This window comes from Stegostoma tigrinum, chromosome 1, assembly GCF_030684315.1.
Source record: "Stegostoma tigrinum isolate sSteTig4 chromosome 1, sSteTig4.hap1, whole genome shotgun sequence".
NCBI classification, from domain to species: Eukaryota; Metazoa; Chordata; class Chondrichthyes; order Orectolobiformes; family Stegostomatidae; genus Stegostoma; species Stegostoma tigrinum.
In genome coordinates, this window is record NC_081354.1 from 109,960,210 (window position 1) to 109,983,652 (window position 23,443).

Sequence of the window (23,443 nt, forward strand, 5' to 3'; positions counted from 1 at the left end):
CTTAATGTTCCTACATCTTATGGTGTTATAGTCAAAAAAGTAGCAACAGCACAAAACAGCAGTTCCGTTCCAAATTTCTGTTCAAACAAAATTCAAACAGGGCAGACTAATGAACAACAAGATCAAATTGAGCAGTGTGTTCTAAATTCCAGATGATTCATGGTCTTGGTTTGGATATTCCTGCTGTAAGATGCAAAGAACATACTGAAACAAAGAATGATTATTCTAATTTGACACATTTAATAGTGCACTTGATGGTTATAACTGTACAGACAAACAAAGATATAAACACTTTCTTGGTTCTTTATGTCTTAGCATTTGGAGAGTAAAATATTTACAATTTTTAAAAAAGAGGTACAAAAAAGTATAATTGAGGTATAAATATGTGAATATTTAAATAATTAATGACATGCGTTATCCCTATTTGGCAGTATGCAGCTAGACATAAACAGAAGTTTACAATACAATGGTATATACAATGACACCAAATTCTACAAATATCAATTGAACTTTGGTAACAAACACACAGAAAGTAAGCATTTTAAAGTGAAGGGATAACACTGAAATAATTACTGATATAATTGTTCTTATTGCCACAAATTTCACTAAAAGCTCTTTACATAACACTGAAAGGTAAATATTTTAAACCATATTAGATAAATCCTTCTTTTGATTTTCTGCTCATTAAGGGCTCCAGCACCCACATATTAAAAAGGGTCATTGAGTTCCCAATAGCAGTTTTGTATTAACTTTTAACTACATTCCATTTAAACCCTCAAATAGTAATCTTGCAGTGAAACCAATGTGAAAGACCATCTTTTATATAAGGGCCACTTGTAATCAGCAAGATTGTTAATAAAATCTGATGATTGGCACGTGAGAGTGAAAACAAAACAAGTAAAACAAAACCAGATTAAAAATTTAACTTTAAAAGTTATTTTTAACATGTTAGAATAGTTTCACGAGAAAGAGTTCAGGATCTTCCAAATATGTACTATTACAAATATTATTTGATAACATGTAAATGACATACTCCAGTAAATAATAGATGGGAACTGAGGAATGCTTGTTCTGTTACAAAATGTATTTTACATCCAACAGCACACATGGTGAGAACTTTGCATATATTATGTAGAACTTTGTCACCCATTTGTGATATAGCCACAAGTCAATCTGTAGTGTTTTGCAACTTACAGCTCAGACACATGCTCAGGAACTATTTTGAAGCAGGCAATTTGTAAATGTGATATCATATTTGTGAACCCACAAAAATGACAACATTTATGCCACAAATCACTAATTAAAATGCTGTATTAATACATGGGTCCTGGAAATAAAGGTCCATTCTGGCAGATATTCCACTATAAATATTGGTAGGGCTTTGCCAGACGAGATTCCTCCTTTTGCTAAAGTTTTGGAGAGGGCCCTGTGGGAACAAAGCCTCTGGAAGGGTTCTAAATGTTTGGAGTTGTAAACCTCCAATCCTTTTTGAGACCTGGCATGTCGTTGATGCGGGTGAGATCAGGCATATTGGTTTAACCACTGTGGGGCCCACCTGAAAATCCTGACAAATACCTTTGCCCTGATTGCAAGAAGTCAACAGATAGTTTTAAGTATTTCTTTTATTACCTACTTGGTCTGTGCCTGGACAATGGGCATCATTGGCATGGCTGTATTGATTTCTCAATCCCAAATGTTCCAAAATTGTGGTGGATTGAACTTCCTGCAGAAGGGGTATTTGTTGGCCAGTGTGGGACTGGAGGCACATCTAAACGGTACCCATTATTGGTGGCAAGTTCTCTTTGGAAAGGGTCAATCAAGAAGTAGCTGGGTTTTTACTGTAAACAATGACTTTCATGGTCATTTTGCTCCTTGCGCCGGGCTGAATATGCTTACAGTTAACAAGTTCACTTTTCATAAATTACCCTGCAAAGGGCCCAAAGTCATGACATCAGGATCGTTGATTCAGTACAGTGATCACCGTGTTATCTGATGCTTTTATGGAGTGAGTCCCCTCCAATGAAGGCCACCTATAACCTACTTCCAGGAAAATCTTGGCCTATTCCACCTAACGTTAATTGTGGGCGCACCAGATGCACCACGATTAGCACATACACCACCATCATGATAGTTAAGGAATCTCACCGGAGTCCAAACATTAGCAGATCAACTGCGGATGGTAAAAGGCGCGTTTCAACATTTTGGGTGAACTATGGTTTTCTGAATTTTGGAGTCATGCAGTTTTTCAGCAAAATCTGTTCAACTGTAGTATAAATAACAGAAAAAGAAATACCCAAAACAGTTTTCTGCTTCAGAGGGAATCAAAGAGTGAGAAAGAGCAACAATTTACTCTGAAACTATTTTAGTATTTGCATGTGCTAAAAGTTGCATCTTTTAATAAACAGAACCCTGTTTCATGTAGGTAGAAGAAATCTCTCTCTCTCAGGGGCGAGTAAAGGGGTCATGGAGAATGCCAATCTGCCGCAATCCATTGGCAATACGCTGACCAACCAAAATCTGTCTGCCTGGTCTGAGAATTAAGATGGATAGTATAGTTGCTACATTTCCATGCTAATGATGGCCTAACCAATCAGCACCATTTTTCTACGCTGCAGAAGTTGATGAACCTTTATTTTCAAGTCTGTTTCTTGTATTGTAATTCTGATGAATGCAAGATGAAAAGCTTTGAATTCTTTGTCCTGACTGCTCATGAAAAAGTTAACATTTCACAACATAAAATCCAGAGCACCAGGTCCCTTATAATTTACAACATTTGGCCTAGAATTTTTTTTGTTTCTTGGCAATTTCTAATATCACTTTTGAAGGATGCAACAGTTATCACTCCATGGCATCAGCAGTTTTTCAATGTTATTGTCTGCCTGAGAGGGGACAAGCTCCGAACGGATTGTTAAAAACATATTAGTGTGATTGTATATATTTACGTTCTGTTGTAGTAAGTGCCACTGTTTAAAAGATGCATTTTTTGTCCCCGTAGGTTTTAGGACCATGTAAGCCCTCATTTAGTGAGAAATGCAAAGGATAAAGCTATCATTCATTAATCAAAAACAGCCTTTCCACATTTAAAAAGTAGCTGGAGTCCAGCTAAGAGGTTAAGAGGGATTGTCAAAGCTCCTACATTAATTTAATCAAACACTCTTCCAATCCCCGACAGTACAGACTGGGTTGTGTTATTGGGAGATGGAAGTGGTAACCTGTTACAATCCACAAAGAGGAAAAATAAAGTCCTGTTGGGAAAAAAATGGCTCAAAATTGGTCTTCATTGTCTTTCACTTAAATAACATATTGACAAACTTAACTTCACTGGAAACTCTAAGGTTGATGGACATCATTCTGCCATGGCAGTGCCTTCCAAACAAGTAGTGTACCAGACACCGTTCCTTACTCATTCTCTCACATTTCAGCTCTTCAGAAACATACGCTCAAGCACACTGCTCCAGATGCACCATGACTGAACCAAGCAAGCACAACAGTAATACACAACTCTGGAAAATATAGCAGTAGGTCATAGACTATGAAGATATAGAATGAAATATAAAAATAGCAAATCATGTGAACACACCCCAGGTTATTCTTTATACACACATGACTTATATTACACAAGACGTTTAATGCTTCATAGAAGCAATTGTGGCCCCTAAACAAGTGAGTGCAATCCATTTTTGCACTTCACTTTTTCAAAGGATCACTAGTCCCATCCAACTATTCCAGTAAAGGCCTATATAACAGCCAACATGTTCAAATCAAGCAGCTTTTTGAAAGTATGTCGCTACAGTCATAATTACGAATTCTATTAAAAATAAAATAATTAATTCCAAAGATTTGACTGTGTAGGCCTCCATTATAAATGTATTAATTTGGGTCCACCACAGTTTCCTTGGAAGAGTATGGTTGTTCTTTGCAGCCCTGTGCTTTAGAGTTAAGATGTAAGCTGTTTGGAAGTTGTTTCCTAATGCTTGCTTTCTTGACTGTCGGAGCCAGGAATATTAAAAGAGTCTCGTATTCTACCAATTTCCACTGCGCACAAGTGTCCAAATGCTTTATTGTACCATTCTGGCATCCGTCCCCTGAAGCAAAGGATAAAAAAGAATAGAAAATGTTATGTAGGATTTATTACACTGGTTTAGAAATTAAACTAATGTGCTTAATTTAAAAATAAATATTTTGCAGTGACAAAAACATGTAGTAAAAGTCAGCAAACTGTTCAACAGCTTTGTCTTTGTAATTTAAGGCAGTCTAGACTCTAATAGCAGGGTTAAGAGGTAAATGAGGTTGTTCTACAGCCTTCAGGGTGGCCCAGCTCAACTGGCATTCTCACCCTCCGTGCTGTAGTTGCTCAACTACTGAGCATAAATGGAAGAAGATGCTATGCCACAACTTAGTACAGCAAGTCACAATTTAGTTCTGGTTTTGGATACGTTACATTCATCAGGAAAGGCCAGCAATCAATGCAGCCTTTGCAATGGAATGAAGGTGGAACCACAACTTGTTTGGTTAACTTAATACATTATTACTGCAATTCATCTTTTTTGTCTCTTGGTGCTGCCATGAACAATGTGCGTCTAATGGATTGTGCTTTTGCTTGTAGAATATGAAGTTCACTGAAAACTGTTCCTGTAAAAATACTTAGGATCTAAGGTCAAATTGCTTCTACCCTATATGAAAAATAAATAATTAGACTAGTAAATATTTGCAGTGTATCTTTTCATTGTGTTGCATTCATATCGGATGCGAATCAACATGCTAACTGATTGAATGTTTATCTGTTAAAGACCCTTGTTTCATTTCAATGTAGGAAGGAGTCTGTTTCAATGTATGTGTTGTAGGAAGTGGGCAGAAAGCTAGTCTGATCAGCTACACCATTCATACAGCTCAGGCCAGAGATATAGATCCTACTATTAAATTCACACTGTGATAAAGATACCAGTCAATACCTTGTGTCTATTCGACACATATAGGTGAGCTTGGATTTTCCTGACCCGCAGGGTTCAATTAGATATCGTGAGGTAAGAGCATTAGCTCGGACTCCTCCAACTACAGGCGTCCCATTGTGCTCCACTGAAGTGGCCACCAATGCACAGCACCCCTTGGGTAAGTTGGTCCTCCAAGTCCTGAAGAAAAATGAAATGAATTTGAAATGCAGCTGATAAATAGAGGGAATTCAAGGTAAAATCAAATATTCGAGAAAACTGCATTTCTATAAACCATAAATATAATAAGCCAGATCTTCCAATGTCAAAAGCAGCAAATTCTGAAGTATGCGTACAGTGGTGCTTTGGTAGCCAGTGGAAGTCCTGACCCATGCAGGAAGTTTAAGTTCAGGTGGATTGATGCTCACTGCCCTGGGCCCTCTGAGGCTGAACTCAGGTTTGGAGACTTGGGCTGGATTTGTGATACTTACTTAGATAATACCCACAGTCTTATCACCTTGTTTAACTTCTGGTGTAACTCACTGAGTAACAGAGTGACCAAACCAACAACCTGTCCCCAAATGAACTCCTCAATCCCTACGCTCACACTCAACTGCTCCCTAACCCGACCGGATCTCCTATCCCCTCAGCCAATACCCACCTCCCCAACCCAACAAATATCCTCCCACTTTATCAGCCCCAAACCAGCTCCTCACCCCATCAAATATCCTCCCATTCGCTTAGCCCCGACCCAGTTCTCCACCCCAACAAATATCCTCCCACTGCCTCAGCCCTGAACCAGCTGCCTACCCCAACAAATATCCTTCCACTCCCTTAGCCCTGACCTAACTCCCCATCCCAACAAATATCCTCCCACTCCCTTAGCCCTGGCCTAACTCCCCATCCCAACAAATATCCTCCCGCTCCCTCACCAACTCCACTAAATTCCTCGGGGCCTTTGAAAATTTGCCTGAATGTGAAAAGAGGGTGGGGGCACATCCTCTCTCTGCAGATGATTGTAGCAAGCAACCGCCTGGGACAGGGGAACCCAGCTGCTAAGATGCAAAATGGTCAGGTAAGAAATATCTTTGCAGCCTGCAGTGACTGTTGATTCCAGCATTGCTGCTCACTGTAATACCTGGGACACTAGTTCTACAAATTACTTTTCATATCTTCTCTTCCTTTCTGCAAGAACTGACTCAGGTAGCAGCTCCCCAGGAATCCCCACAATGCCACATTCTTCACGTGCAAACCATGACAGGTTATGCAACAGTGTGGAACATTGTTGATGATTTATCCAATGACCACACACACAGGTAATTCTGGAGGTTTTCACTGGACAGTAATGAAAACCATGGGTTATTATTTGCCAGCTCCTTTGCTCAGCACAATAGAAAAAATTAAAATATCCTTACTCCCACTGAACTGAGACTAACTAACTGCACAAACTAAGGATCAAACATGCCTGTTTTGTATGCATTTTTGCAACAGTACAGGGAGTGGGATGAGGCGTGAATGTAAAGCCACACTAGCTAATCCAAAGCCTTTTTTGTTTAACCTTGCAAATGATACTTAAAGCAGTTTAAAAATATTTACCTTATGAGCACATAATCTCTGGTCGGGTGTGGGGCCATGCTGGTTTGCACGTAATGATAGATGTCCGTTTGACTATTTAAACTTTCAATGACCTTTGAACTAAGGAGGTCATCGTCCCAGAGTTGTCGATCGCGTACTATCCGCCAGAGAACATCTTCTGGTGCAACAGGGATTTCAATGCAAGCCTTCCACAATTTCAGGGGTGGCCCATCGCATACCTGGTGAAAAGAAGTCACACTTTAAACCTTTTTTATTCTTCATACATGCAGCCGAAACAAGTGGACTTTCGGTAACATGTCTACATAAACATCCCAGTCCCTGAGGTTTTGTAGCTGACTAAGGCCTGGATTTTAGTTCACCACTCGGGCAAGCAGAGTTGAGCGTATTCCGGACTCTGCAAACCCGCCCTGAAAAAAATGGCGGCCTGTCAGGCTCCTTTGTCAGGGGCAGTCCAGGAGCTATAGGAGAACTCAGGGTTGGTGACCCTGGAAGGAGAACAGAGGCTGCCAGATGGAGGGCAGAGACTTGGTGGAAGGCCAGCTTCAGTGCACTGTCACTATATAGCACTCTCAGCAGAACAAAACAGAATACAAACCAGCGCTGTTCCACTCAGCTCCCACCCCATTGTTCCCATGCCAACCATGTTCTGTATTCACTACTCATAATATCTCACACTCTGCATGCCTACCTATGTTCCTCCAGCCACCCCATGACCTCCTTATATATTCATACCAACATAGGCCCCTTTAGCCATCTCCCATGGTCCATTAATAATTTCTGTGGCTGCTTAGCGCCAACTTATCCTCTCCATTAAATATCTTCTGCCCTCACACTTACCATGCCAACCTGCTTAGTATTTACTATGGGTAGAGCTCAAGAGCCATAAAGAAATGAGAAATGGTTGACAAAAAGTGTGTTGCAGCCTTCTCGATCTTGAAAGAAAACTTTAATTCCTAAACACCTATTGTCTTTACATTCCTTCATGAAATAATGCCGCACAAAAACGTGTTCAAATTCACAGCACCTTATAACAAAAGCATTGGAATTAATTTATTGCGCTACTTCGCAAAGTCTATAACCATTTGGGGCTGTCAATCAAACTGTAAAATGGCAGGCAAGCTACTGTGATAATGGATGGTTGTGAAATCAGTAAGGCAGCAGTAATCCAATAATGGAAATGCCCAGGCTTATGTCGTAGGACAGAGGGGAATTGCAAGCAACTTTTTTTTAGTACTCCAAACAGATTTCTTTTTTCAATTCTCTGAAGGGCAGGCTGTTTAAATGCTTTGTCAGTCGTTTTTAACCAGTCCTGTTGATACTTTTGACAGGTCCTCTTGACCATTAGTTTTGATTTTGACAGCTTTGCTGACAGTTACAGGCAGCTTCACAGTTAACTGATTTATGCATAATCATTTCTACATTTAACCATTCTAAATAGTACACCTTGCCTAACCAAAAACCCCTTAACTACATTGACAGATGTTCCGGGACTATGTTGACAGGGGTCCCTTTCCGAAGGAATACACTGGCTATCCAAAGAAATGCCTAAAGTTTAGAAGTGCACTTGTCAGGACCCACACCAGCACTGCTATGTTCTTATTCCCCATCCACTACCCCATCTGTGTACCCCATTTTAATATTGTATTTCTTCTCTGTACACGTACAGTGCAGCCTTTGCATATACCATCATACATTAACTTCATGTTTGTGGAAGATCCTGAAACACGATCACGTGAGTTTCTAATTAGTGTGCTTCTGTGGGCATCAGCAAGCAACAGTAAAGCAGTAAGTACCTTCTTGTAGGCCAGCTCTGCTGATTCTGATGTTGAACAGTTGACCCAGCCTTTGAATTTATCTTTAGCCTCCTTCAGCAGACTATCGATGTCATTCTGCAGGTAAGTTTGGAAGTCTGAGGGCTCATCCTGGCTGGTTTGGCCCAGCTCTTCCAAACTAACTGGCTGCAAATCCTGCTCCATATAAGAGTTACGGCAGTGGCTCATCATTTCCTCTGGAATCTATGGCAAAAAAAATAGGCTAAGTACATAATCAACACATGTATATACTCATGCTCCCACGAGGCACTCGAACAGTTCATCCACTTCACCAACACCTTCCACCCCAACCTTAAGTTCACCCGGACCATCTCTTGATACCTTCTTCTCCTTCCTGGACTTCTCTATTTCCATCTCTGGCAACCACCTGGAAACCGATATCCATTTCAAGCCCACCGATTCCCACAGCTACCTAGAATACACCTCCTCTCAACCACCTTCTTGCAAAATGGCCATTCCCTATTCCCAATTCCTTCGCCTCTGCCGCATCTGCTCCCAGGATGAGACATTCCACTCCCGTACATCTTAGATGTCCTCGTTTTTCAAGGACCGCAACATCCACCACCCCCCTCCCAACTTCAGTGGTTGAGAATGCCCTTAACCATATCTCCTGCATTTCTCGCAACTCATCCCTCACACCCCCTCCCCGCAATAACAACCAAAACAGAATTCCCCTCGTCCTCACATACCACCCCACCCACCTCCGATCCAATGCATCATCCTCCAACACTTCCGCCATCTGCAATTCGACCAAAGACAATTTTCCCTCCCCACCCTTATCTGCTTTCTGAAGGGACCACGGGACTCCCTTGTCTGCTCCTCACTCCCCTCCAGCTCCACCACTCCTGGCACCTTCCCCTGCAACCGCAGGAAGTGCTACACTTGCCCCCACACCTCACACCTCACCCCCATCCCAGGCCCCAAGAAGACTTTCCATATCAAGCAGATGTTCACCTGCACATCTGCCAATGTGGCATGCTGCGTCTGCTGTACCTGTTGTGGCCTCCTCTACATCGGAGAAACCAAGCGGAGGCTTGGGGACGCTTTGCAAAACCCCTATGCTGGGTTCGCATTAAACAACTGCCACTCCCAATTGCAAACTATTTCAACTCCCCCTCCCATTCCTCAGAGACATGTCCATCCTGGGCCTCCTGCAGTGCCACAACAATGCCACCCAAATTTAGCTGGAACAGCAACTCATATTCCGCTTGGGAACCCTGCTGCCCAATGGTATCAATGTGGACTTCACTAGCTTCAAAATCTCCCCTCCCCCTACTGCATCCCAAAAGCAGCCCAACTTGTCCCCGCCTCCCTAACCTGTTCTTCATCCCACCTATTCCCTCCTTCCACCTCAAGCCCCAACTCTACCCGTACTAACCTCATCCCACCCCCTTGATCTGTCCATCCTCCCTGGACTGACCTATCTCCTCCCTACCTCCCCACCTACACTCACCTTTACTGGCTCCATCCTCTCCTCTTTGAGCCATCTGCCTCCTCGCCACCTATCTTCTCCTCTATCCATATTCTATCTGCCTCCGCCTCCCTTCCTATTTATTTCAGAATCCCCTTCCCCCCCCCCATTTCTGAAGAAGGGTCCCGGCCTGAAACGTCAGCTTTCCTGCTCCTCTGATGCTGCTCGACCTGCTGTGTTCATCCAACTCTACACCTTGTTATCTCAGATTCTCCAGCGTCTGCAGTTCCTACTATCTCTATCCACCTATGTTGTTTAGTTTAGTACTAAATGGTCAGCCGTAACATTGATTAAATCTGTTTTCCTTCTCCTGGTAGCAAGCTAAAGTTACAAGACATCACAAAGTGAGGCCTGAATTTCTGGGGAGACACCAAGTTATAGCCAAACGTTTTTTGCAGCTTGGAATCTAGATACCCTGACCCGAAAGCCAGTACCCACCATTTTTATTGAAGGCAGCTGTGGTTGTTGGAATTATTACAGGGCAGGAGGCAGCCATTTGGCCCATTTAGCCTGTACCAGTTCTATTATCTTGTGCCAATCTCCAGCCTTTTTTTCCCCATATGAGAGGTATTTCACATGCTTGCAGTTCATGAAGGCAAAAGTACAATTCAAAGTTCAGCAGCTTTCAATCAGAAGCAATTTTCATGATATGACATTTCCAAAACACCACTGATCAGCGTAATAGTGAACAATCCACAAACAAAACACACCTTGAAAAGCTTTTTGCACTCAGCGATCATGTGGGCCAGACCTTGCGTAGCAGCCAAATTTTCATTCAGGTCCTTCTGGTCAGGTTTACCCAAACTTTGTTTCCTCTGTATCACTCTGGAATTAAAAAGGGACAAGGGTGTCATTAATATATGATGACTAATGAATAGTAGTGCAGACACCAAGGTGCCAGCAAAACTATTTGTTAAATTGGACAAAAGGGTCATTAAACACTGACAAGCCTTGTAAACTTACACAAGGATCAACAATTAGGGCACTCAATTTATGTGACACATTTACTTGAAACTAAGCTAAAAATCCTTTCACGCGAATAAACCGACAGTAATTTGTCTCCGCTTCAGGAGCCAACCCGAATGTGACTGGTCTTTAAATTAAATGGTAGACTTTATGGCAAGGTCAAGGCTCTATTTTAATTAAGTTCTCTAAGGCAGTGGTTCTGCATGGGGACAGTACTTAAAGTGTCATCTTGCAACAGGTCCTTATCAATTTTACTTGCCAGTGGATGACAACATTATAGTTTCACACAATAATTAGTCAGAATGTGTGCCATAAAAAAGGCACTTTCAAACTGTTTCAGTTCAGGAATCTGACACATGTGTTTTTCAGAGTGGAATTTTCTCCCTTCTCTTGGTGGTGAGGTGAACTGGTAGTGAATTTCCTCATTTATGATGTTTTCTTCCCAAGTTTTCTACTATTCTTCTTGCTCTAATGATGACTGATCTTCCCCTATATATTGTAGATATGATATCTCCGAACAGGTTGATTAGAAAAACTTCTATGTAGATGAATGTTACTGGTCTCCCTGTACATCTGTATATGTTTTGCTGTTTTTGATATGCAAATATATTTGCAGGTTTGTTATTGATCTTGCCAACTGGCTTTATGTCTTCCATGCTTTTTATTTTCATTTTACTTTATACTATTGTACAAAGTCAAGATCCATCCCAATGTGTATTACAGGACTCCTCGTGTGTGTAACTAATGCAATAGATCTCCCTCAGTACATATGTCATAGGGTCACAGAGGTTTACAGCATGAAAACACGCCCTTCAGCCCAACTTGTCCATGCATCCCAGTTTTCACAATTAAACTAATCCTATTAGCCTGTGATTGGTCCATATCCCTCCAGACCTATCCCCTCCATGTACCTGTCCAAATATTTCTTACATGACTGTATTTTTGACTATTATGATTTCCTATATTTGTATCCAGAAAACTAGGTAATCGATGAACACATATCATTTTCCTTTTCAAATTTAAAGCATACAGAACCTCCAGCCCCAGAAAGAGACCAGTACCTGGGAGATGAGTTTTCTCTCTTGAGAGTGTTGAGATGAAACAATGAAGGGGCCAGGCACACTGCCAGGTTTGTAGGTGTCATCTGGTTTTCTTCCACCACGGCCGTGACATCACTAAGGAAATACAGGAGCGTCTGCAGGGCCTCACGATTCTCATCGGGCAGCAGCATGATGCCAGCCTGGATTGCTTGGAGACGCTGATCCTTTGGGACATCTGCGGCACAATATTTTTTAGTTAGACAACATTTACATTCTGGACTTGAAGCAGGAAATGTTGACGGTACTTTAAAATACTTTATGGAAAGAAAAAATGCATTGCATAAAACGCTAGATTGATACAGACAAAAAGGGCTTCACATAAAATGCACTTCGTTGAGATGATGACTGTTCGGTGCAGAGTTATGAGTGGGCGCAAGTGTCAAAATCCAAAGCTGATAACTAAACAATATCACTCACAGGCTGAGAGAGAAGGCTGATGATTGAACTGAGAATGGGAACTGATGTATTCTTCTCAAGTTTCAATAGAAGTACTTTCAGTTTAAGCTGATAAATGCAGTGGCAATGTGGAACTGAAGCATAAGAGACTAGGATGCCTCTGCTTTAGCAATAAAATAGACTTTGCCGCTAGAAACAAAAACACCCCATTTTTTGGTCCAGTTTAAATGGCCTGATCTCTCCTAGGCTAACGGTTCACGCGAGATGATACAACTGTCGTGACAATTTACAGAACAGAGACTTGGATTAAAAAGAAGTCAACCACTTTCCTGCTCCTGACTTCAGCAGAGAGAGACAAAGAGAGAGAAAATACTAACGAAATGAATGAGGTATTTCTGCAATTTTCGACACTTATCTCATACCTAGACCTTACTTCACCATATGTTTTTAACATGTTGTTTTTATGTGGAGCAAAATGGAAAGCAAAAAGTACTCTATTACTACACAGCGTATTTTAAACTCAGCAAAAATTCAGTGCATATTGTTTTATCCCAAACAGAAGGAAGCAACTTCCTTTCTTGTTCTTAAATGTATAGTCAAGGTTTTATGTTTTTATTAGGAGGCCTAGTGTGCTCCAACACATGATGATTGATGAGTCCATGTAAGGTTATTTTGTTTTTCTTGTGCTACGAGCTGAGCTGAACATATATGCAAACTATTTCAGGGAGGTCACTTAAGAAAACCCCGATACTGAGAGCAAATAAGATTATTGTCAAAACATAATACCATTGCAAAATATAGACTATCTTCAAAACGCACGCCAGTTTAAAACAGAACACTCATTATTTATACAGGAACAAGAAGAAATGTACCAGCAGAGACATTTAAACCCTCTCAGACCTTTACATACATAAATTGTTTACAAGATCATAATGCTGTAAACACTCAAGAAACCAGTCTCATGTTCATAGAGTTGTCACACAGAACTTGCCAAATTACAATGTGGCATTATTGAACCACTTATGTGAATTTCAGAAATAACAAGATAAATGTTTTTCCTCATTTGCAAGTGTTAGACACAGTAAGATACTATTTCATGACCTGCCTGGGAAATGCTGGTGTTCGAAATGAAACATGGACTTCTCCATTTCCCCAAAGCAAACACCCATTCCTAACACAGTTGGTCCAGGCTTTAACGAGACCCAGGCAACGTTTGCTGGGTCAGTGGGAGTTCCTATGATTTAAATACCTTTGGAAGGCTACAGTTGCATCTGGGTGGCCTCTCTAAAGATGCCTGTAAATCCAACCAAAGAATTTTAGACCATAAAAAGTAGACGATTTGTATCCCCCACAGGATGAAGTCTCCCAGTTTGCCCCATGATCCTCTTTCTACAAATGCATTAAAAGCATTCTGTACAATTATAAATTAATCTTCAGAATTACAGTGGGGGGGGGGGTGGAAAATGAGACACCATGTCCTAAAGAATGGCCATGCTGTCAAACAGGTATCTGAGCTCTAGGACTCGTGTTAAAGCCTAGCAAGGGAAAGGCAGCTGGGGACAAGAACAATCAAGTGTTTTTGCAGCTTGTTTCACTATATCTCATGGATTAAATTTCACTTTGATTATTAATCAAAAACAAAGACCATCCATTGTATTTAGATCGGAGAACATCTTTGGTGCTGCAAAATTTTCTCTTCAGTTATTACTTACACTGGTAGATTTGAAGAAATGTCTCTGAGAGTTTGCTGGTCATCAGTGGCTCAGGCAGATCCCTAAAATATTGTTTAAGCATGTCTGCCACATCATATGCTGACTGGCCTTCATAGCTTACGCTGTCTGTGCAAGTTTCATTCATCTGCCGCAAGGCTTGAATCCGGGACTTGACTCCAGATTTCCGAAACAGACCAACCTATTGATTAACAATATTAAAAGCACGAGTTTAAAAGCATTTGTAAGGAATGATCAATTATTACAGCAGAAAAACAGCAACTTGCATTCAATCAGCAACTTTTGTCAAATCTAAGTTGACCCGCAGATCATAACAAAAAAAATCTCCTGTGTTAAATAAAATGACAAATATCACACATTAACATTTTACTACTTCAGTTGCAAGAATGATATAAACCAACTCATTTTTGTCAGCATCAAGAGGGTAGGGAAAATTTTGGGAAGCCTTCTGAGCAGGCAAGGTAGAGAATTCTACAGGATGACATATATTAAGACTCCCAGCAGCAGGGAAATGTGAGCGATTAGGTCAGCGATGGGAAGTAAACAAAACAGGAAACTTACACTTTGGTATCAGAAAGCTCATTGAAATGTACATTTAACATGACTTGATCCTGTCTCCTTGATTTAGCATCTCTACCTGCCCAGTGAAAGCTGGTGACTGACAGATAGACTCAGTCTCCAAAGTCCTTTTGCAGTGAATGATTGAAGGAGACATTTTCGTTGTGCTGAACTAACATTCTTGGGGGCAAAGCCGCAAGCAGAAATGTGGCCCCAGAAGATTTGGTCCAAAATAAAGGGGCAGCACACAACTGAGGTGCAAAGGATCTGTCCCTTAAAGTGACAGCTTTTGAGCCCTTGTAGGAGGACCCTTAAAAGGCTGCCTACCAGGAAGTGGAGAGTATTTGTTGCCTGGGATTCATCATTCATTATCCTCAAGCCCTGGAGGGGATCCAATGGCTAGACTGACCTCATTTAAACACACTGATGCCACTGAATTATCTGGGGGAGGGGGTCTAAATCCAGCCCAATGCTTCAAACGATTAACCAGTTTACAAGAACCATGATGAACTGCCATCATGTCCCCTTTGCACAACCTCTGTAATAAGATACTGACCTGATCCAGGCACTGATTGCGGAGGTAGCGCATGGCTTGTTGAATGCTCTGAGGGAGAGGCTGCCCTGAGCGCTGGACATTTACCAGCAGAGGGACCCCAAAAACGTTACGGTCCTTGTAGTCTGGAGCCTTGATCCTCTTCATAAACTTGGGGACAGCCCTAGAAAACAGTGAACGTGGACCAGCATGAGGACCAACACGAGGACCAATACATCTCACACACACTTGGAATGGAGCTCGACTGATGGGCGTAGAGTTTTGCACAGATGTTCAGGAGAGGAAGAAAGAAAATACAACACACGGATGGGTGAATCTACAAAGATGTTAGACCATTAGATGAGGATATTGGCAGTTTAATGAAATAGGCAATGCATTCTTGGGCAGCAATTCCAAACATTCTGCATTGTATTTAAGTTGCCAGCTGGAAGGACTTCAGTGGGGACAAGGCACTACGACCACAATGAAGCAGGCAGTGAGGAGCAGTGTCAATACATATTTTTAAGAATCTGGCTCTTTTACAAGAACATGATAAGTATTAGATACATCCTAAAATCACATTTTAGTGAAAATTATTTACTGTGGAAACATTAACATAGTTCAATAACCTATTAACGTTCTGTGTGAGCTTTCACAGTGAAGCATGGTCTTCAACCAATAATTAATAATATTTTCTGAAGGGATAGTCATTATTAATAAGGTATTTTTGCCTCAATATTGCCAGGATGAGGGGATGCAAGCAATATGGATATTTGCCAGAAGCAAATCATTCTTATTCTCATGGTCACTTTTATATCTAATTTGGGAACAGGATATGACAACAGGAATGACAAAAGAACAGGATGAAGTTTAGAACAGTTGTGTCTTAGTTTGATGTAAAGTTCAGACAGACTTGTGCTGTGAGTGGGGCAGATACTGAATGTGATGGCACTCACTGAGTGGTATGTGAAATGAAAAGCTGGGCAGGTTCTACAGCACGCAGTCAGCTCCCAACTGCCAGTGTGTATGCTCTAGCAATTGTTAAAACCTACACAAACGTTTAGAGTTAATCAAATAGAGTAGCTGTTTAAGTACTTTTATTGCTCTAATATCAGCGTTCACCTCATAATCTTACAGCACGAGCTATAATTAAACATGAATTGTTCTGGTGATACAGGAACTTCCCTGAACCCATCAGCAGATTAAGGGTTAATTGTAATTTTCTGTCTGCTGTTTGAAATAGCCTGGCACATGATCCCTTCGTTATGCCACTGCCAAGGCCTCTCTTTGGCATCCTCTATGAAGTACCAATATCCGCTTTGATTCTCTACTTGTCAGTAATCCAATCTGATACTGATTTTTTTAAAAATTCTGAAACATCAAACAAACACCAAGGCCTGTTGGCCACACTACTGACATGATCTACTGTCAATGATAACATTCAGCTCTGAGCAAAAAACAAAAATGATCTCTGGTTGATTTGTAACCAAGGCAAAGTGAAATCTAATGTTCCACAGCACTAACTGATGCCACTTCTTGTTGTTCTGGGCTGAACAACCATATTGATAATGAGGCTTTTGTGTAACCAGAGCCTGGTTCTATCAAACCCTGAGGCAGCCAGAATGCCCACTATCATTTACGAAGGTATGGGATTGCTGTGAAAGCTCAGATACTGCCAGTGGGAAACACAGTTTGATGAGTAACTCTGGAGAAATCAAGTAAATGTCATGTGCTTCTTGAAATGGCAAGTGTAACAAAGATACCCCATGAATTCAGGATGGGTTGCTGCATTTAACCTAATTTTTAAATCATGTGTGGTCTAAAAAAGAAACATACTGGATATTGTTCTGTTTGATATACAAAGTGCTACTGTTTCGGGATCAAGGATGGACAAAGCCATACTTGAAGTCATAAACATTTCTTAGAATAGGTTAGACAATGGGAGTATTGTTGGACATTAGGAAAAAATGTTAGAACATTTTTAAAGGAATTGGAAAGAAAGTTACCACTTTTAGTACTGGTTCACAGAAAACTGACCACGAAATTCACAGTAATGAAGTTGCTGAAAGTAACTATTCTTAAAGGGGTCACGTACAACAATGAGGCAGGTGAGAGGGGGAACGGGGGCAAAAATAAAGGAGTGGAATCCCAATTTTTGTTTTGATATTGCTGTTTGCCAATTCGAAATCCTAGCTTTGTCCCAGATAACATCCCCATGCCATGTTGCAAACAACTGTGCCTTGGAACAAGTGAAATTGAGTGTAAGCATTACAGCCTGACAGACTGTTCAGTAGTCTGTGACCTACAAAAGGTTTATTTTTGTATCTTCACTCTCTCTCCTTAGTGAATAATGTGAATTCTGGAATGATTCGCAAGTTGACTAGTGACCCGATAGCTCATTCTTCTAGTGACCAAATGCAAGGGAAAACACAGGATCTGGTGCAAGATTCCTGGAGGTCCCATAAATTTTCACCACGTAAAAACTGAAAATCTAGCCCCAAATCTCAGATACCAATCGCAACAAGAACATGGCAAACTACAACCTCTTCTGATTCTGATCACAAAACGTAGCATTAGAAGTAATGTTAGCATGATGTAGATGTAATTACTTTATTGTGGAAAGAAATTTGATATTTGTACACTAGACTACTACATATTAGACTGGTGTTTATCATCAGTAATAATAGTTACATACTATCTGCCTTATTTTTTAAACTAATGGGATCTGTAAATGTTTGTTGGCAATATTTGATACTGGCACAATACCTTTCCGTTTCAACTCTCTGTTTATACAATGAGATGTTACTGACACATGCATTCCAAAGGCACTTTATAGTTCACACTTTGATAACTAGCAAATGACAATGATTTACCACAAAGGTGTCGATAAACATTATTCATTTTTGGTCATTTTGTTATGTCCGAGTACCTACCAGTTAAAACCATGCTTATTTGAAGGTGAATATTTCTCCATGAGGGCGGTGAGCTTCAGGAGAGAAAATTTCTGCAGCAGGTTCATCTGAGCCACAGACTGACTGTTGATTTGCAGGGATGCTGAATTTAAGCTTGGTCTATGCGAGATCTGGAAACTGCCCCAGCGAAATCTCTGTCGTCTATTTAATTAAATGATAATAATTAGTAAATCAAGCGTATCATTATTTTTTGATAGGAGTTTAGCATGTATGATCTATTTATCTAATTACTCCAACAGGATTAAGAGAATTATTCACAAAATGCATGAAGTGCTTGAAACAATTAAAGTTGGTTTAGATATTCTTTCTGAATTAAAACAACAGTAAAATCTGTTTTAAAGTTCAGTAGTTGTACCAGGTATTGCAAAAAGCAAAGTAAATTATTACAAGATTTCTTTAGTGATGTGAGACTAAACCCATACAATATCATCATACCTATTTTTAACATGGTTTTAAAATTATGTATTAAAATTTTGAGTTAATCACTTTATCGATATTGAATCCCAGCCGCAGAATGAAAATTTCTTTTTTGGCGTCTACTTAAATATTCTAAGTATTCTTGATATTCTAACACAGATCTGTACAATACTTATGACAATCAAAGGAAATGGAGAGCATCAGATGACTATCTAGACAGTTTCAAAGTGATATGTGACACACATACATATTGCCTCAGACCTCCTCATTTCTGCTTTACAAAAAAACATTAATCAGCTCTGCTTTGAACTCATTTTTATTCCAAACATTCATACCCACCCTGTAAATTTAAGGGAAAACTTCGCTATCAGTCTTTGCCATGAGATTCCATTCTAAAGGTTTCAGTGAGGTGTTCCATCAGTACCTTGACCTCCTTTTGTAGTGTTCTGATCATATATTATGTTACTGTTCATTACATATATTTACTGGTTAATCTGCTTCTGCAGCCTCATCACCTTGTCTCTGTCACCCTTCCCACCGTTGGCATCCACCCCATGCGTCTTCCCAGTAGTGATGACAATACAACATCATTCTTACTGGAGGGAACACGTATAAAACCTAATCTGATGTGTGCAAGAGAGAAATCTTCTGCATGAGTGCAGCAGTTATAGTACTAGAATAATAATTCACAGAACCTTGCCGCAAATCCCACAATTGCAGTTTGAAACTTGTTTATGCTAATCCGGAAATATCAGTATAAAAAGTGATCATAAAGTTACTGGCAGGTTTTAGTAATCCAACTGCTTCATGAATGTCCTTTAGGAAAGGAACATGCCATCCTCAGTCAGGTTTATTTATATGTTATTCTAGTCCAATCAGAACTTTATCTTTTCTACCCTCTGAATATCTTAACATTTCTCTCAATTGTAGCAAACTGCTATAAAGATTTTATTCCAATTAGGGATGGGAAATGAATACCATCTCATGAATCAATTTAAAAGAAAGTTGGCCGTACAAGATTGTAAGGGTCAGGGAATGTCAGGTGGGAGCAGAAGTGGAATACAATAGGGAAATTGTAAAGAGTGATTCATAGAAATGTGGGTACAGGACTTGGCTATTCAGATCTGCTAGCTTGTTTTAATTTGCAATGAGGTCATGGCTGATTGGTGGCTTAATGCCTATGCTTATCATAAAAAAAATCTCAGATTTAAAGTTAACACAATATCTAGTGTCCACTGCCATTTGTGAAAGACAGTTCTGAACATCTACTATCCTTGGTGTATGGAAATGCTCCCTAACATCTCTCCTGAACAGTCTGGCCCTAATTCTCAGACTCTACCTCCTAGTTCCAGAATCCTCAACCAGTGGACATGGTTTATCTTGACCCACCCTGTCCTTTTCTGTTAATATCTTGAAGACTTTGATCAAATCATCCCTTAATCTTTTAAATGCAGAATGTAAATTTGTTTATAAGCTTTGGAGATTGACTGCTGTTAAATACACAGGGTGATGATAGGACTGAGAGGAATAGGAAATTCAAGAGGGAATGGTTAACATGATCTTTGGTTTCATATTTTTGAGGGTCACTGGTGAGAGGAATTGGAAGCCAGGATTTTCCCTAGTCTAAGGAAACTGGACTTTACAGATTGGTGTAACAAACTTGGCAGACTACCACTAAAACCATAAGTCGAAAAATAAAACAATGTTCAGCTTTTATGTTAATTATACAAATATTTACTGTGAAAGCACTATTCAGGATTCTGCAACTGAGAACAAAGGCCAATTTCTAAGTATCGAGGTACTTGGACACAATGAAAAAGAGGCACATGTACAGTAGGTTTCTTTCTTTTGCCAAAAGGAAAGTTGTACTTTGTCTATGCATGCTCCAATGTTAAATTATCTTATATGATTCAAAGTAATTAATTTCCTGTGACAGAGTAAGTACAAGTGATTTTACTGGCCTGTTAGATCTTGTCAGTGATGCACCGACACCTGAGTCCCTCCTTTCGCGGATTACTGATTGATCCTCTGTCTCAGTGATGGAGTTCCCAGTACTGTCAATATCACTTGGGGACACCCTTCCATTTTCAATGTCCAGGTGTATTTGTTTGGGGGAAGATGGGCACGGAGAAATGGAATCCATTGCTGAATCTGAATCCCCTTCATCAGAGAGCTTTTCTGACCACTGGTTTACAATCCTTTGTAGTCCATTGACATGGTGTAGAATGTCATCCAGTTCTGGGAAAATGTCCTCCTCATTGCCTAGATCTGCCAGGTCACCAGTGCTGGAATAAAGATGGGACCCAGGCACATTGTCATAGATACTGAGGCAGCTGCCTGCAGAGCTGCAGGAGTTTCGTCTCCGTCCGAAACTAGACTCCTTTGAGCTGTCAGCACTGTTCTCCCGAGTCAGGTTGCAGTGTCTATGACCATGAAGACTTCCATTTCTCCAGTTCACAGAAGTGCTGTCTGGAGGGGAAGCGTTGCCATTTGAAAGTGCTTTTGGAAAGGTGCCTGGCTTGTGATCCTCTGGTATATAGAAAATGATGTCCTCTTCTACAGCCTTCTGATTCTTTAAGTTTTGTTGTCTGGTGTCATTCAGCATTGACTGACTGAAAGGGTCAAAGCCTTCTAAATACATTCCACTTCGTTTATTGCAAGTGCTGTGGCTACGAGTTCTGGTGATAGGGCTGGGCGTGCTGACTGCACTACTTGTCTCTGATTGGCTGCTGCTGCTACTTGTCTGTGTTGAATAAGAAACAGTTTGACTTCGTACCACTGAAGAATTCATATGGTTGCCATTGAGTGCAGTTATCTCAATACAGTTCAAGCGTTTCAATTTTTCCTCATCAATGCCTTCCTGGAGTACAGGTCCACTGATGACCAGGTTACTTTTCGAAGGAAGTTTCTTTTTGCTGTGAGAACTTTTGATGCGCAGGCTCTCCATCCTCTTTAAGAAGCTCTTGGCTTTAGATTTTGTGTTCCTTTCAGTTTTTGCACTGAAAGTAAAATTGGAGATGTCCTTTGGCGAAGGGAGGGTACTAGATGTTTCAATATTGTTAGTCGAAGTCCCTGAGGAAATCACACTGATCTCAGAATTTGTCCTTGTGGTGTCCATGTTCTTTCGTATGTTTATGCCATTGCTGTCTGTGCTGCTGGCACTGTGAATTGATGACACTTCTTGCCTTTCACTCAGATCAGTTAGTACACTCTCATGACTCATTGCATTTTTCAGCAAAGCTTCATCAACAGAGATACCATTTGTAATCTCTGCTGGTGGAAAAACATCAAGTTCCTCCACCCGTGACCATCGTTTACTGTCCCGCTGGAAGGTCCATCGCCCACTGATAGCACAAGGCTCATCTTCATCTGAATCTTCACTCTGAAAGGAATTGGGAATGGTTAAGGAGAGTTGTCAAAGCTTCCTTTCGTGCGTAAATGCTGAGATTGAGTTCAAATCATGGTACTAATATGCAAACTTAGACAAAGAAATGAAACCCACTGCATTTGAAGCATAACAAATGTTTCTCTTGCTGAGAAAACAGCATGTATCCCTTTCACTTTTCATCACTGAATCTTATTTAGACAGTATCATGGGGTGCACAAACTGGGATTTTCTTATGCTTGTCGCTGTATGGATGTGAGTTTGCTCGCTGAGCTGGAAGGTTAGTTTTCAGACGTTTCGTCACCATTCTAGGTAACATCAGTGAGCCTCCGACGAAGCTCCGACGAGGCTCACTGATGATGTTACCGCGAATGGTGACAAAATGTCTGAAAACTAACCTTCCAGCTCAGTGAGCAAACTCACATCCAGAACCTCAACCTGAGCTACAAATCTTCTCAAAACTCGCTTGTTGCTGTATCTCCAGCAGAAACCCTGTTTACTTTATAGTGAAGTTACAGCAGATCTGAGAACATTCTTGACCCTCGATACCTACAGAGATAAAGACAACAGCTAGAGATGGTAAGAACTGCTGATGCTGGAGATAGAAAACACAGTGTGGAGCTGGAGGAACACAGCAGGCCAGGCAGCATCAGAGAACAGGAAACTTGATGTTTCAGGCCGGGACAACAGCTAGTGACTGGCTTTGATGAAGTGGTCCTCTTTGAAATTGCCAACTGATGTGTTAAATCTTGAAGAAGCCGCTGTGCATTCGCACAATTCTACTTTGCCATTGAATTTCTGTTTGTACCCAGTCTAGTAAATGAGATTGTGTTACTGAGAGTTTTTGCTACTTGTCATTGTAAAAGGCATGAACAATCAGCATTTTAACACTGTGTTTGACATGAGCTGTAGTATCCCACTATAGAGAGAAAACATTTCTTATTCCCCAGCTGAATGCCAGTAACAAAATAAAGCATTGGATGCAATTCCACAAAATACCCAAAACCCTTGTAACCGCCATCTCCTTTTATAATTCCCTTAATGGTAATTACAACATACCTCAAAGCTTTATCCAATTTTGACTATTACAGCACTTGTCTGAGGACTTCTGTGTCTCCCAACTGTGACTAATGAGATGGCGACATATGGCCATTAAATCTACAGAGTTACTGCCCCAGGGTCCTCCCCTGTCGCCTGTTATAGATGACACTGCAGAGCTAACCTGGGGAGTTTCAGATCTGACCCATTGCTCTGTAATTTAACACTGTGCCTAATCACCATTCTCAGATATCAAGCACTGACAATTATGAAGTCAAGCTTCTTTAACTTGCATAGTGACTCGCTCACATTACAGACTTCTAATTTAAAAACATTTTATTTTGAGTGGGTGTTAAAATAGTTTAATATTGTCAACTGTCTTTCTAACATTACTGGTTTATTGACAAGACTGAAGCTAATGCTGCAGGCTAACTTATGTTTCTGTCATGCACTGCCAAGGCTCATCCACAAAATGGTCACTTCAACAAAGGAGCGTAAGACAAGTTAATACTTAAAAGCATT

The 23,443-nt window shown here is 40.6% G+C and overlaps 1 protein-coding gene across 3 annotated transcripts in view; it reads right to left on the bottom strand.

The window, feature by feature from the left end:
* Window positions 1-217: 217 nt before the first annotated feature.
* The window catches only part of dlc1 (DLC1 Rho GTPase activating protein), a 512,227-nt gene continuing 489,001 nt past the window's right edge, over window positions 218-23,443 (bottom strand). For all 3 annotated transcript variants that reach the window (XM_048532709.2, XM_048532700.2, XM_048532717.2), the window contains 10 exons: window positions 20,460-21,880; window positions 18,043-18,222; window positions 15,134-15,293; window positions 14,002-14,200; window positions 11,855-12,068; window positions 10,538-10,652; window positions 8,318-8,539; window positions 6,525-6,742; window positions 4,953-5,129; window positions 218-4,085 (listed from right to left, as the gene is read on the bottom strand). In XM_048532709.2, coding sequence (XP_048388666.2) covers window positions 3,968-4,085; window positions 4,953-5,129; window positions 6,525-6,742; window positions 8,318-8,539; window positions 10,538-10,652; window positions 11,855-12,068; window positions 14,002-14,200; window positions 15,134-15,293; window positions 18,043-18,222; window positions 20,460-21,880 — 3,024 coding nt within the window. In that variant the 3' untranslated portion in view covers window positions 218-3,967. The remainder of the gene's footprint in view (window positions 4,086-4,952; window positions 5,130-6,524; window positions 6,743-8,317; window positions 8,540-10,537; window positions 10,653-11,854; window positions 12,069-14,001; window positions 14,201-15,133; window positions 15,294-18,042; window positions 18,223-20,459; window positions 21,881-23,443) is intronic.